This window comes from Sorex fumeus, unplaced genomic scaffold, assembly GCF_029834395.1.
Source record: "Sorex fumeus unplaced genomic scaffold, SorFum_2.1 ptg000061l, whole genome shotgun sequence".
Taxonomy (NCBI): domain Eukaryota; kingdom Metazoa; phylum Chordata; class Mammalia; order Eulipotyphla; family Soricidae; genus Sorex; species Sorex fumeus.
In genome coordinates this window covers 44,452,511-44,465,919 of record NW_026606118.1, presented here as the reverse complement: position 1 = coordinate 44,465,919, position 13,409 = coordinate 44,452,511, and the positions used below count along the sequence as shown (strand labels likewise).

At 39.6% G+C, this 13,409-nt stretch overlaps 1 protein-coding gene across 1 annotated transcript in view; it reads right to left on the bottom strand.

Moving 5' to 3' along the window:
* The window catches only part of LOC130034763 (phosphatidylinositol 3,4,5-trisphosphate 3-phosphatase TPTE2-like), a 48,124-nt gene extending 45,224 nt beyond the window's left edge, over positions 1-2,900 (bottom strand). The window contains exons 1-3 of the mRNA XM_056126370.1: positions 2,771-2,900; positions 2,464-2,578; positions 1,331-1,492 (exon numbers count right to left, since the gene is read on the bottom strand). Coding sequence (XP_055982345.1) covers positions 1,331-1,492; positions 2,464-2,578; positions 2,771-2,900 — 407 coding nt within the window. The remainder of the gene's footprint in view (positions 1-1,330; positions 1,493-2,463; positions 2,579-2,770) is intronic.
* Between the last annotated feature and the right edge of the window lie 10,509 nt (positions 2,901-13,409).

The following is a 13,409-nucleotide window of genomic DNA, read 5'->3' as shown; positions in this document are numbered from 1 at the left end:
ACTCCAAGCATAGGTCTTTCGATTCCTCTTTGGGAGACCGAATAACGTTCTCATCCTAATTTCATAGGGCCCATGTCTCTGAGGCGTATGTTAGTGCAGGGAGAACAGTGGACTCTAAAAGATGTGCCTATAGCTGTAGATTCTTTGTCCTCTTAGCTATTTATTCTACGCTCTTTTTGGGGAGGGGGGAGTTTCCAATTTATTTAGTTTTTCTAGATAACATTTTAATTTTTAAAAAATTTTTTGTATTAGTGAAACACCATGAGGTACAGAGTTGTGGACTTACAAACTTTTGTGCTTGGGTTTCAGTTATACAATGATCGAGTACCCATCCCTCCACCAGTGCCCATTCTCCACCACCACTGATCTTAGTACCCCTCCCAGCCCCCCACCCCAATCCCCCCCCCCACACACACACACCGGCCTGCCTCTGTGGTAGGGCATTCCCTTTTGCTCTTTCTTTCCTTTAGGGTGTTGTGGTTTGCAATAGAGGTATTGAGTGGCCATCATGTTCGGTCTATAGTTTACTTTCAGCACACATCTCACATTTCAAGTGAATCCTCCAAACATCCTTTGCTTGGTGTTCCCTTCTCTATCTGAGCAGCCTTTTCCCCCAGCATGTGCTGCCGGCTTCCAGGCCATGGAGCAGACTTTCTGGTGCTTATCTCAACTACTCTTGGGTGTTTTTCCTTCCATTCTGTTAATTTGTGTTCCCAGATGAATGCAATCTTTCTATGTCTGTCCCTCTCCTTCTGGCTCGCATCACTCAGCGTGATACTTTCCATGTAGAACCACGTGTATGTAAATTTCATGACTTCATCTTTTCTAACAGCTGCATAGTATTCCATTGTGTAAATGTACTAAACCTTCTTTAACCAATCATCTGTTCTCAGGCACTTGGGTATTTTTCCAAATTTTGTCTATTGTGAACAGTGCAGCAATGAACATACAAGTCGTTCCATGCTGCTCTCTTCCTCCTGCACAGCTCAGGTGCCAGGTCATTTGTCATGTTGGGTTCTCAACCTAGGTACACATAACTGCTGCATTCGGAGATTTTCATTCCATTGATAGCAAATGAAACATCAGAAAGTAGTCCATTTTTCATAAACATTGTCTTCGTGAGATTCAGCTGCAGTCCGATCTTTCCACACTCACGGTCGAAGTCGGCCAGCATTTGTGCCGTTTGGCTAATGTTTGGTGTTATTAGAACAATGTCATCAGTGAAGCAGAGGTGGTGTAGTTGCCAACCGTCTCTCTTCACTCCCATTCCTTTCCATTCCACTCATCGCATGATGACTTTATGTATTTTAAACAAATTAATCAAACTTACCCTTCTACATATACTCGAAGAAGAATATCAAATAAGAAAAAAAAAGCAATAGCTAAAGCAAATGAATGATATCCCAAAAGAGTATAGAATGAGCTTTCAGGTTCAAGTTGTTCTGCAATGATGAGGGTCACATCCACAAAGACCAGGAAAATTCCCAATATTCTACAAAAAATAAACAGAATAAGGATAAGTGGTGTCTACCTCTATCGTTAAAACTACATTTAGGTCTATGACCTGACACCAAAATGTCTTTGTTTAGGATTAAGTTGTCCAGTAGTATAGAGAATTGCATTGCCTTAGAATCTAAACAAAAGAAAAAAATCTACTCAGTTCTCACCCATTAGAATTTTGTAGGGAAATAAAATTCCTGACTAATCTCTTAATATTATCATGCCTTTTTTAGACAAGACACATTAGACTAATCCTCAAGATTGACTGTGTAAAGTGAGTTAAAATCACAAGTCTCTACTTGTAAACTCCTCTCAAGAGTTGGAAATTGCATAAGGGCTTCCATCATTATCTCATAATAACTAACACTTCATTAACCTGGGTAATTTTTAAGAACTTAGTAATAAAAAGTGAAAGCAAGACTAACATAAACTATTAAGAGATCACTTTGTAAGATTTTTAAAAATCAGTGTTATTTTCAACCAGTATTAATGGAGGCTGCTGGCACTGTGCTGAGAACATGGAAAGAATATAAATATAAATACATTTTTCCAGAAACATCTTCATGATTGAAATTTAAAGTAACCTGCATTTTTCTCTTGTATTATCATAAATACATTTTTCATAAATCAATTATAATATTTGTATAATCTAAGAAGAGTAGTAAATTCAGCTGCAGTTCCTTTTGAAAGTGCATTACATATTAGTGGGCCTGGGATATCGTACAGCTGGGAGGGCGCTGGCCTGACACAGGCCAACTGGGGTTTAGTCCCTGATATCCCATAGTCTGATCAGCCTACCAGGAATGATCCCTGAGTGTAGAGGCAGGAGGAATCTTTAGGCACCACCAGCTATGACCCCCCCCAACAAAAAAAAACAAGTAAAAATCCATATTTAATAAAATCCATATTTAATTTAATTAAAAAATCCATATTTAATTACCTCTTTTCTAGGATCTCACATACCTGAATGTGAAAGATGATGCAATGTAGTATATAGCTCTCTTAATTATGTTGCTGCTCCAAAAAAAGTAAAAACAAAACTGTAGAGTTTTCACATTTATCACATACTTATTAAAACCTATAATGTAACTTAATCAATTAACAAAAGACTGTATAAGTATAGTAACAGGAAAGTACTTCCAAGTCTCATAACAAGATATTTTTCACTGTAAATATTTCCCTTCAGGCTTTATGATTTTTTCTACTTTCCATTGTGGAATATATGTGAATAAAACATTAGTCTTTGAATGTTCGTTAACACTGTACTTGCCTGTAAAACTTGCCTGTAAAGCTCTCATAGAACTGGGGATGGGCGACCTCCCCATCTTCTTGTTCTTCGGAAACCTAGCAGTAACGCCCATGAACTGCCTCTGGTACCATATAAGCTCATTAATGTCCATGATTCAGAGATTAGCCAATACATCTCTAATAAGACCAACAACTGCCAAGATGCTTCTGGATCCTAAAGTCACCATCCAGCTAAAAATTTAACGCCAGCTGTGTCACCCCATTCAAAATTCTAGAATTTCTGGAGCACACGGTTGTGCAACATCTTAAACTCCACACCACCGATATACAAGAATTAGCACACCACATTGGATGGAATGTAAAGAAGAAGGCAACCAATCTCAGTTAAGAAAATATTAACATACAAGGCTAATTTTTAACCCTAACAACATATTAGTAAACTCTTATACAAGGGGTTAACGGTTCCTAGAAGAGACACAACAATCGTTTAGACACTTTCTCCTAAGGAAACATTTTTGGATCGTTTTTAGACGTTACTGGGCCCGCTCGAGCAAATCGACGATCAACGGGAGGGCCTTTACCTTTACCTTATAACAAACAATATAAATTAAATGATTTAGTGCCTGCTATTGGGGCAGGTTTGAGGGGTGGATGGGAAAATTGGAAATAATGGTGGTGGGGAGGTGTAATGGTGATGGGATTGATGTTGGAATATTGAATGTAATAAATCATCATGAACAACCTTATAAAAATAGGTTTTTAAAACAAGCATTACAAATAAAAAAAATCTGTACTCCTGGTCTCCCAGTGATGGAAAGTGGCATCCTGAGCAAGTTATCAGATCTGGCCAGACTTGCTTCCATTGCAAAAAAATTAATGGGCTTCAGATTGGAGAGGGAATAATGGCTTTCTTGTCCTGTTATAACTTATCTACAGAAATATGTTTCCCTCTGTATATTGTAGCTGAACATGAAAGAATTGAGACACACAAAAGAATCTTGGAACCAAGTAGCTCGCTGCAGAGATGCCTCTGGACTTTGCACTAGGTGGATTTCACCAGGCTACTTAACTCCGTGATCTGGAGACACACACACACAAAATCTCAGAACCGAGAAGCTTGCTGCAGAGATCTCTTCAGGCCCTAATTATTTAAAATTTTAGAATTCCAGGAACACATGGCTGCTCTCACGACATCTTATGCTATACATAAACAAGCAATACTAAATAAATTGTCTAGCATTGCCTTTTTGGCAGGTATGAGTGGTGGTGGAAAAATTCCAAGTAATAATGATGGGCTGGAGCGATAACACAGCGGTAGGGCGTTTGCCTTGCACGCAGCCAACATGGACGACCCAAGTTCGATTCCTCTGCCCCTCTCGGAGAGCCCGGCAAGCTACCGAGAGTATCTCGCCCGCACGGCAGAGCCTGGCAAGCTCCCCGTGACGTATTCGATATGCCAGACACAGTAACAACAAAGTCTCCAATGGAGACGTTACTGGGCCCGCTCGAGCAAATCGATGATCAACGGGAGGGCCTTTCCATCTCTTTTCCATCCAATGATGGGAATGGTGCCAAAATATTGAATGTAATCAAAGTAGAGAGAGAGTATTATGGAAATTGTCTGCCACACAGGCAGGGTTGGGATGGGGGAGTGGGGGTACTGGGGATTTTGGTGGCGAAAAATGTGTACTGGTGAAGGGATGGGTGTTTGATCATGAAAGCTTTGTAACTGTATCTCATGGTGATTTAGTTTTTAAAAAATGAAAGAATCCTAAGGCATTTGCAAGTGTGCTTTGGAGGTTTTAGTAAGAAACATCTCCTAGGTGAAATACCATAGGGATCCATGGATTTTTCCCATTAACAGGAGGAGAAGGAGAAAGCCCATTTGTTAGAGAGACCATCTATGCCTTATTTTACCCTACAGCTGGAGAAAATTGGCGGTGGGGAACAATTTCTCACTCTGTTGAAACCTCCATTTTGGTACACACCTTCCACCCAAAGTAGACTCCATCCTCAAGCTGTGCTCATAGCCAGTATTCATGACTGGAGACCATAGAAGCAGGAGATTGGAGTGAGATTGGTGGGCAGAACTGAGGCTGAACAACACCATGGCAGCTTAAGCTAACAGCATGGGTGTTAGCCCGAGCTGAGTTGTAAGAGCTCCTGTCTCCTTCTAGTATCTCCCTCTCTACCTATACACACAAGATCACCCAGGACTGGGTAGCTGAGGCTTATTGGATGGGACTGATTGACCAAAAAGAGGTAAAATTTTTTTGAGTTTGTCATTCTTTTAATATAAGTCCTTCCATTCACACAGAGACAACTGTATCCAAATCTGTATTTACCAAACAAACTGAACATTCAAAAATCATGCGTGACATAATCATGGAGACACAAAGGCATGACTTGAAGGAGTATTAGCAGCCTTTCATATCTCTTTCAATGACTACCCAACTATCCTCAAGTAAATATATAAAGTCTCTTTCAATGACTACCCAACTATCCTCAAGTAAATATATAAAGCTGAGTTGTTTTTGTTTTTGTTTTACTTTTTGGGTCGCACTCAGCAATGCTCAGAGATTACTCCTGGCTCTGCGCTCAGGAATTACTCCTGCTGGTGCTTGGGGGACCATATGGGATGCTGGAAATCGAACCCGAGTTGGCTGCATGCAAGGCAAACACCCTACCCACTACACTATTGCTCCAGCCCCTGAGTTTTTTTTTTTAAACTATGATCAAATAAAAGCAGTGTGGGGTTCTGTCTTCTATTTCAAGTAGGATCAGTGAGCTCAGCCGTAAAGTAATCTCATTTGGAAGGGTAGATCAGCAGAAGTCTCAAGGCAAAGAATTCTTATGAGAAATCACAGCAGGCAAATGGGCACTGACCACCACATAAAAGGCCTAAATCAAAGTGTTAAAGTGGAGAAAATAAGGGAAGGCCAGAGAAAAAAAGACAAACTGCAAAACATCCAAAATGCTCACAGAAAAATGTCAATAAATTTTATTATGTCAATATACCTCTATATGATATTAGATCAAATGTATGCTTCAAAATGCTCGGAGAGACTGGATGTATTTGGGTATAAGACCTAACTGTTTGTTGCTTATAATAGATATAATTGAGTTTTCCTGATAAATACAGGTTCAAAGTAAAAGAATAGAAAACAATCATAGTGGCAAATAGTAGTCTCATGAAAGCAGCACGGTCATACTTGTGTCCAATAAAATAGAGTTAAAAGTAAAATGACAGTATGAAATAAACATGGACAGTATATATTAAGAGCTCAGTACACCAAGAGGACTTAACTCTTATGAACACATATACATTAAATTAAAGATAATCGCCAAAACACAAGCACCTTAGGAAGGCAAGGACAGCAGCACGAATAGTAGCAGGATACTTTAACATCCCGCTCCATCATTAGACACATCAATTCCAAAAGATATATGCACATAACAACCAGACAGAAGAATAAGTAAGGAGAACAACACAAGTTAATGCACATGTGTAAGACTCTAAACCCATAAGAACCTATACAAACATAGAACATTCTCCAAAATAGATTCACAAAACTCAACAGTGAAAAAATAAAATGCCATCCTAAAATGAGCTGAGATTAAAAAAGAAAAAGAGTTCCTTGAAGAAGACATATGGACAACTGACTAACAGGCATATAAAAAGTTTTCAACATCATCAGGAGAATGCAAATCAGAGCAACAATTAGGTACCACCTTAATCCCTTAAGAGCGGCTTATATAAAAAAAATTCAGAACCAGGGGGCTGGAGCAATAGCACAGCAGGTAGGGAGGTTCGATTCCCAGCATCCCATATGGTCCCCTGAGCACCGCCAGGAGTAATTCCTGAGTGCATGAGCCAGGAGTATCCCCTGCGCATCGCCGGTGTGACACCCCAAAAAAACCCAGCCAATGTTGGTGGGTTTGCAGAGAAAGACTTCATTCACATTGGTTGGAATGTTGTCTAGTTCAATTTCTATGGAAAACTGTATGGAGACTTCTTAAAAAGTTAAAAATAAAGCTCCCTTGTTTTTTTTTTTTATTAGTGAAGCACCATGGGGTACAGTTGTAGATTTACAAATCTTTGTGCTTGGGTTTCGGTCATACAATGATCAAATACCCATCCCTCCACCAGTGCCCATTTTCCACCACCATGGATAATATCCCCCCCATCCCCCCCTCCCACCCTACCTCTGTGGCAGGGCATTCCCTTTTGTTCTCTCTCTCCTTTTGGGTGTTGTGGTCTGCAAAAGAGGCATTGAGTGGCAAAAATGTTCAGTCCATAGTCTACTTTCAACATGCATCTCCCTTCCTGGGAGGATCCTCCAAACACCCTTTATTTGGTGCTCCCTTCTCTATCTGAACTGCCCTTTCCCCTAGAATACCCGGCTGGCCTCTAAGCTATGGAGTAATCCTCCTGGTGTTGATCTCAGCTATTCTTGGGTATTAATCTCATATTTTGTTACTAATAAAGCTCCCTTGAAACCCAGCAATTTTATTCCTTGGTATCTATCCCAAGAACATAAAACCATTAATTCCAGACCAAAGAAATAGAATAGGGGTAAAGGCACTTATTTTGCAAGTGGCTGAACCCAATTTGAACCCCAGCACCACCAAAACAAAAACAAAAAATGAAAAATAAAAAACAGAACGATTCAGCACTATCTACAATAGCCTGCATATGAGAACAATTCAAGTGTCTTTACTGACAGATATGTCGATAAAGAGGTTGTAGTATATACGCATAATGGAATATTCCTCAGCTATAAGAAAAGATGAAATCTGGCCTTTTTGCTACAACTTAAATAGAATTAGATAGGGTCATGTTAAGTGAAATAAAGAACAAATGCTAGATGATCTCACTCAATATATGGTATATAAAGAAACAAAGCCAAGAAAACAGGCGCGGGGTGGGGTGGGGGCTGGAATGAAAACACAGCAGAGAGGGCCCTTGTCTTGCACATGGCTGACCGGGTTCAATCCCTAACACCCCATATGGTCCCCTGAACCCTTCCAGGAAAGATTCCTTGAGAGCAAATCCAGGACCAACCACTGAGCACAGCCTGGTGTGCCACTCCCCTCCAAAGAAAGTTGCAAGGAATGATGCTTTCAAACGATAACAAGCCCTTGGTCTTTGAATACTCAACTAAAGTTACCAAGGTGCTGGAGGGAAACGAGGAAAAGATGGACTGGAATTAACACTGACAGTGTTTTTTGTTGGCACTTTGTTTGTGGAGAAGGAGCAGGGTCATGTGCTCTTGAAGCATAAATATTAACTACTACTGTAACCATGTTACCGCAACTTCAATTAAACAATTTAAAAAAGGCAGCCAGAGATGTAACTCAGTGGTACAGATCTCTCCTTGCATTTCTGAGGCCCTGTGTTAGATCCCTGGCATCTAAAAATAGATTCTGAAATTAAAAATACATAAAAAAAAACAAACCTCTGGGGACTGGAGTGATAGCACAGCAGGTAGGCCGTTTGCCTTGCATGCGGCCGACCCAGGTTCGATTCCCAGCATCCCATATGGTCCCCTGAGCACCGCCAGGAGTAACTTCTGAGTGCAGAGCCAGGAGTAACCCTGTGGATCCCTGCGCCTGACCCAAAAAGCAAACAAATAAAAATTTAAAAAAGAACCTGAACTTTTAGTTTAAAACTTTTCAACAATAAAAAAATTTCAAGCTCAGGTGATTTCACTGACGAATTACACTCAATTATTCTTTTTAGTTTTGGTTGTTTTTTGTTTGGTTTTGGTCTTGGGGTCACTCGCTATGACGCTCAGGGGTTACTTCTGGCTTACATCAGTTGTAATGGCTTACACCAGCCATTACTGGTTACATCAGTAATCACTATCACTCCTTGCAGTGGTCAAGGGACCATGTGGGATGCTGACGATTGAACTCTGTTTTCTCATGCAAGGCAAGTGCCTTATTCGCTGTTCTACTTCTCCAGTCCCTACACCAAGTTCTTTAAGGATGAAATAATAGTTATAAACAAACTATTTCAGAAAATAGAAGAGGAACTTATTTCCAAACTCATTTTAAGAGTCTAGCTTGATATCAAAACCAGTAAAAATATATTACATAACAAGAATTCTCAAGGTATGGAGAGACATAGGTTTAAGGGCATGAAACCTGGGCTTGATCCCTGATACCATATGAAACCAACCCCCTCTCCCACAAGCATCACTGGGTATAATTCTGGATCACCAAAGAGACCCTGGCAGGCTGTAGCATTAGAGGGCCTGAGCCAGGTCAGTATCACAATGGCCACCAGAGAGTTCTGACCACTGCTTGGGAGCCCCTTAAAATATTTTTTTCTTTTTGGGTCACATCCAGCGTTGCACAGGGGTTACTCCTGGCTCTTCACTCAGGAATTACTCCTGATGGTGCTCGGGGGACCCTATGGGATGCTAGGAATTGAACCCGGGTCAGCCGCGTGCAAGGCAAATGCCCTACCCTCTGTGCTATTGCTACAGCCCCATTATAATTTTAAAAATATATATGGGGCCAGAGAAAAAGTATAGCAGGTAGGGCGTTTGAGCAGGTACGGTGTTTGCCTTCATGCAGCTGACCGGGTTTGGTTCCTGGCATTCCATATTGTCCCCTGGAAGCAACCTCTGAGCACACAGAGGAGATTAGCCCTGAGCACTGCCATGTGTGGCCCTTAAAATTAAAATTTAACATTAATATATAATTTATTTTTTCCTCTAGCCAATCCCCCTCACACTGAGTATATAATTTAAAAACTTTTCATGCACTAAGAATGGACTTTTCTTACCTGACAAGAAATATTTATATAAAATAATGAGAAGTGCCTGCTACAGAATTAGATTGTGTGTGTGGCGGGGGGCTTGGGGGTGGCAGAAGGGAAACAGAGGACAATGTTGGTATAAAATGCACACTGGTGAAGGGTACAGATGGTGCCTTCAAACCTCCAGATACCCCAAAATTGCTGCTGTGCCTTTGGCCAGACCCTTAAAACTTGGGGCCAAGTTTACCAAGAAATTAAGCAGCCAAAAGTTAGTTATGTGGAAGCCACACCTACAAACCACCTCAGCTATATAAGTTCATTATTAGCCTTATCTTAGCTATATATCTCGAAAGAGATCAAAAGATGCAGTTAGGGCTGGTAGCGTAGAGGTAAATGGGAACCCGTGACTGAGATCTCCAGGACCGCTTGAATTGGGACTGGTCCTCCGCCTCTCAGGTCCCCAGTTTTTCGGTAGCTTGGCAGTCACATCCACAAACTGCCCCTGGCGCCATGTAATTTCATCAATGGCCAGGACCCAGAGACTTTAAACCAAAGCTCCCAGAAGAGAAAGATACAGAATTTCCTGGACATTATATCTATCCATACCAAGCAATACAAAACAAATTATCTAGCATTGCCTTTTCGGCAGGTTTGAGTGGTGGTGGGACTAGAGTTGAAATATACAGATTGACCAGCTGGCGGCACCATACCCCCAAACTCTCATCCATTTGAAATGGTTCGCCATTTTGGAAAATACGACTTACTGGGTTAAATATACAGGTAAAAATACACATTACCATAAGAGTTAGCAATTCCATTCCTTGGAAAACCAACCAAGAATAAAAAAACTTTTATGGAGAGAGACAGACAGACAGAGAGAGAGAGTGTCTGAAAGTGTCTATCATTGAGGCAGGCTTGGGGGGACAGGAGTGGTGGACATTGAGGACATCAGTGGTGGGAAATGTGCACTGGTGAAGGGACAGGTGTTGGAACATTGTATGACTGAAACTCATTCATGAGCAACTTTGTAACTGAATCTCTCATGGTGATTCAATAAAAAAATTTTTTTTAAACAAGAAATCACTGCAAAAAATAATAAAAACTAAATCTTTGTCCTACAAAAAAAGAGAGAAACTTTTATGCACATGTTCAACATCACATTATTCATAACATGTCCAAACTGAAAATGATACAAATTCCCATTAATGGGTGAATGGAAAAAGAAATATAGCACTGCAGCACTGTCCTCCCATTGTTCATCTATTTGCTCGAGCGGGCACCAGTAACGTCTAACAACAAATTGTGAGACTTGTTACTCTATTTTTTTAGAGTCTCTAATTGTGAGACTCTAACAACTTGAGACTTGTTTTTGGCATATCAAATACATCACGGGTAGCTTGCCAGCCTTTGCCATGTGGGCGAGATACTCTTGGTAGCTTGCCAGGCTCTCCGAGAGGGGCAGAGAAATCGAACCCAGGTCAGTCGCGTGCAAGGCAAATGCCCTACCTGCTGTGCTAATGCATTCATATAATGAAATACTAAGCAATAGCGTGGAACAAGCTACTGATACATGTATTAATGTAGATTAATTTCAAGTGCATTATGCTTTCGAAAAGAAGCCAAATTCAATTGACTAAATACTCATCTATGCCATTAAATAATACTAGAAATGTGCAACAACAGACAGAAAACGAATCAGTGATTTACAGGAGCTGGGGGTGGAGGAGTTGTTGAAAACAAAAGTGCATGAGAAACTCTTAGGGGATGGAAGACCTGTCCGTTGTCACTGTTAGGGTAGTGGTTACACAGTACAAGTATTTATCAAAACTCACAGAAATGCTGTGCACACATAAAATTCATTATGTATGAATATAGATATAAAAACTTTAAATTAAAAAAACTTCATAAATTATACCTTAATGTGAAAAGTTTTCTGTAATCAAAGTACCAGTAAAATGATAGGTTCTGGGAAAGTAGATATTTAAAATAGATTCTGGAAAAGATGTACGATATAATAATTCATAACATAATTTAAAATAATTTATTCAGAAATTAGTTAATTCTGTCAGTCACACACACAGTAGGCCTAGAATTGGCTGATCTTAGGTACTAGCAATTCAGCAATTAAGAAATAAACACAACCTTCTTTCTTTGCGATGTTTGAATCTGGTTATGAAGACCATGAATAATAATAACATCAGCAATTGAAAAGGTTAGAAGTGCAACAGAAATAATTAAAACTGGGCAAAAAAGTATTTCAGAACATGGAGGAACAAATTTGGTGAATGTATTTACATTCTGGGTAGAGATTTCTTAAGTATGACACAAAGATATCAATCATAGAGAGAAATACGGATATACTTAATTGCATGACTATTATAAACTTTTACAAAGTAAAAGGCTGGTTACCTAGAAAAATGTACTTTCACAATATATATTTAAAGGACTGATATAGCCAACTTTTCGATCTAATGCTAAGAGATAAACACCTCAATGTAAATGAACAAATTTAGCAGCAAACAACAAAATGCGAACACTATTAGAAAAGTGCAAACCAAAATGTCAAAGTAATATACATCAGAAAAGCATATTTAGAATATTGAAAGAATAAATAATGGCTAGTGTGGGAGAGGAAGAAATTTACACTTTGTGTCTTTTTTGGGAAGGACACACCCAGCAGTGCTCAGGAGGTCACTTCTGGCTTTGCACTCAGGAATCACTCCTGGTGGGCTCACGGCACCATGAGAGATACCAGAAATCAAACGCAGGTTGGCCGTGTGCAAGGCAAGGTATGATCTCTCTGGCCCCTCCACTTTGCATATTGAAATGGGAGATATCAGTATCAATAGCTTCATAAGCATTCTTTGTTATAGAATTTTCACTTTCAGAATGTATCATAAGGAAAGAATAATACACAGATCTGACCTCAAAGATACTATTCATCCATAATTTATACTTTGTTTGGGTAACAACAAGGTTGTAATCAATTTGGACTTCCAATAATATCTGAATATTTAAATGAATTTGGCACAACCATGATGCCATGAAGTATTATATAGTCATTAAAACATAAAAACTAAATAAAGTCTTCTGTTGGCAGGACTTCAAGAAAGAAATAATAATCCAAATATATAATGCACTTGTGCATACATTAACAAAAAATATATTCATATAACTACAAAGGTTATTCTAAATGGAATGCAAGTTGATACCAGGTCTAAATACCAAAAAAAAATGCATAATGCTCAAAGAACCTAGAAGGAATGGTATCAACAATAAGAATTCTGTTTACACGCCCTTTGCCATGACTTGAATGGAACTAGAAGGTATTGTGTGAAACAGAATGAGTAAGGGATGAATGCTGTGTGACCTCACTCAGATGTGCAGGATGGGCACTGGTGGAGGGATGGCTACTCGATCATTGTATAACTGAAACCCAAGCACAAAAATTTGTAAGTCTACAACTGTACCTTATGGTGTTTCACTAATAAAAATTTTAAAAAAGTAACAAAGAAAAGGAATGAACAAGAGCCCAAGGAATGAACACATACCCTTGGACTCTGCTATTAGAACTGGGGTTACCAATGGGTGGAGGGAAGTCCTGACAGAAAGGACAAAGGACAGCGGTGGAGGGTTGGGGGCACTTTGGTGGTGCAGCAAAATTGTTCAACAAAAATATAAGCATTAATACTACTGTACACATGTTACCTCAATATCGATAATATTGAAATTTTAAAAAACAAAAAGAATTGCCCGCCAGGAAGAACGATTATTCGTGGACGGATTTATTGTTCCTGGATGATTATACTGGCTCCTTGCTCTGAAACACCGGTGTTTCTCACAGGACTAACTCAAATGCTACCGATAGATTAAAAAAAAGAATTGTTATTAA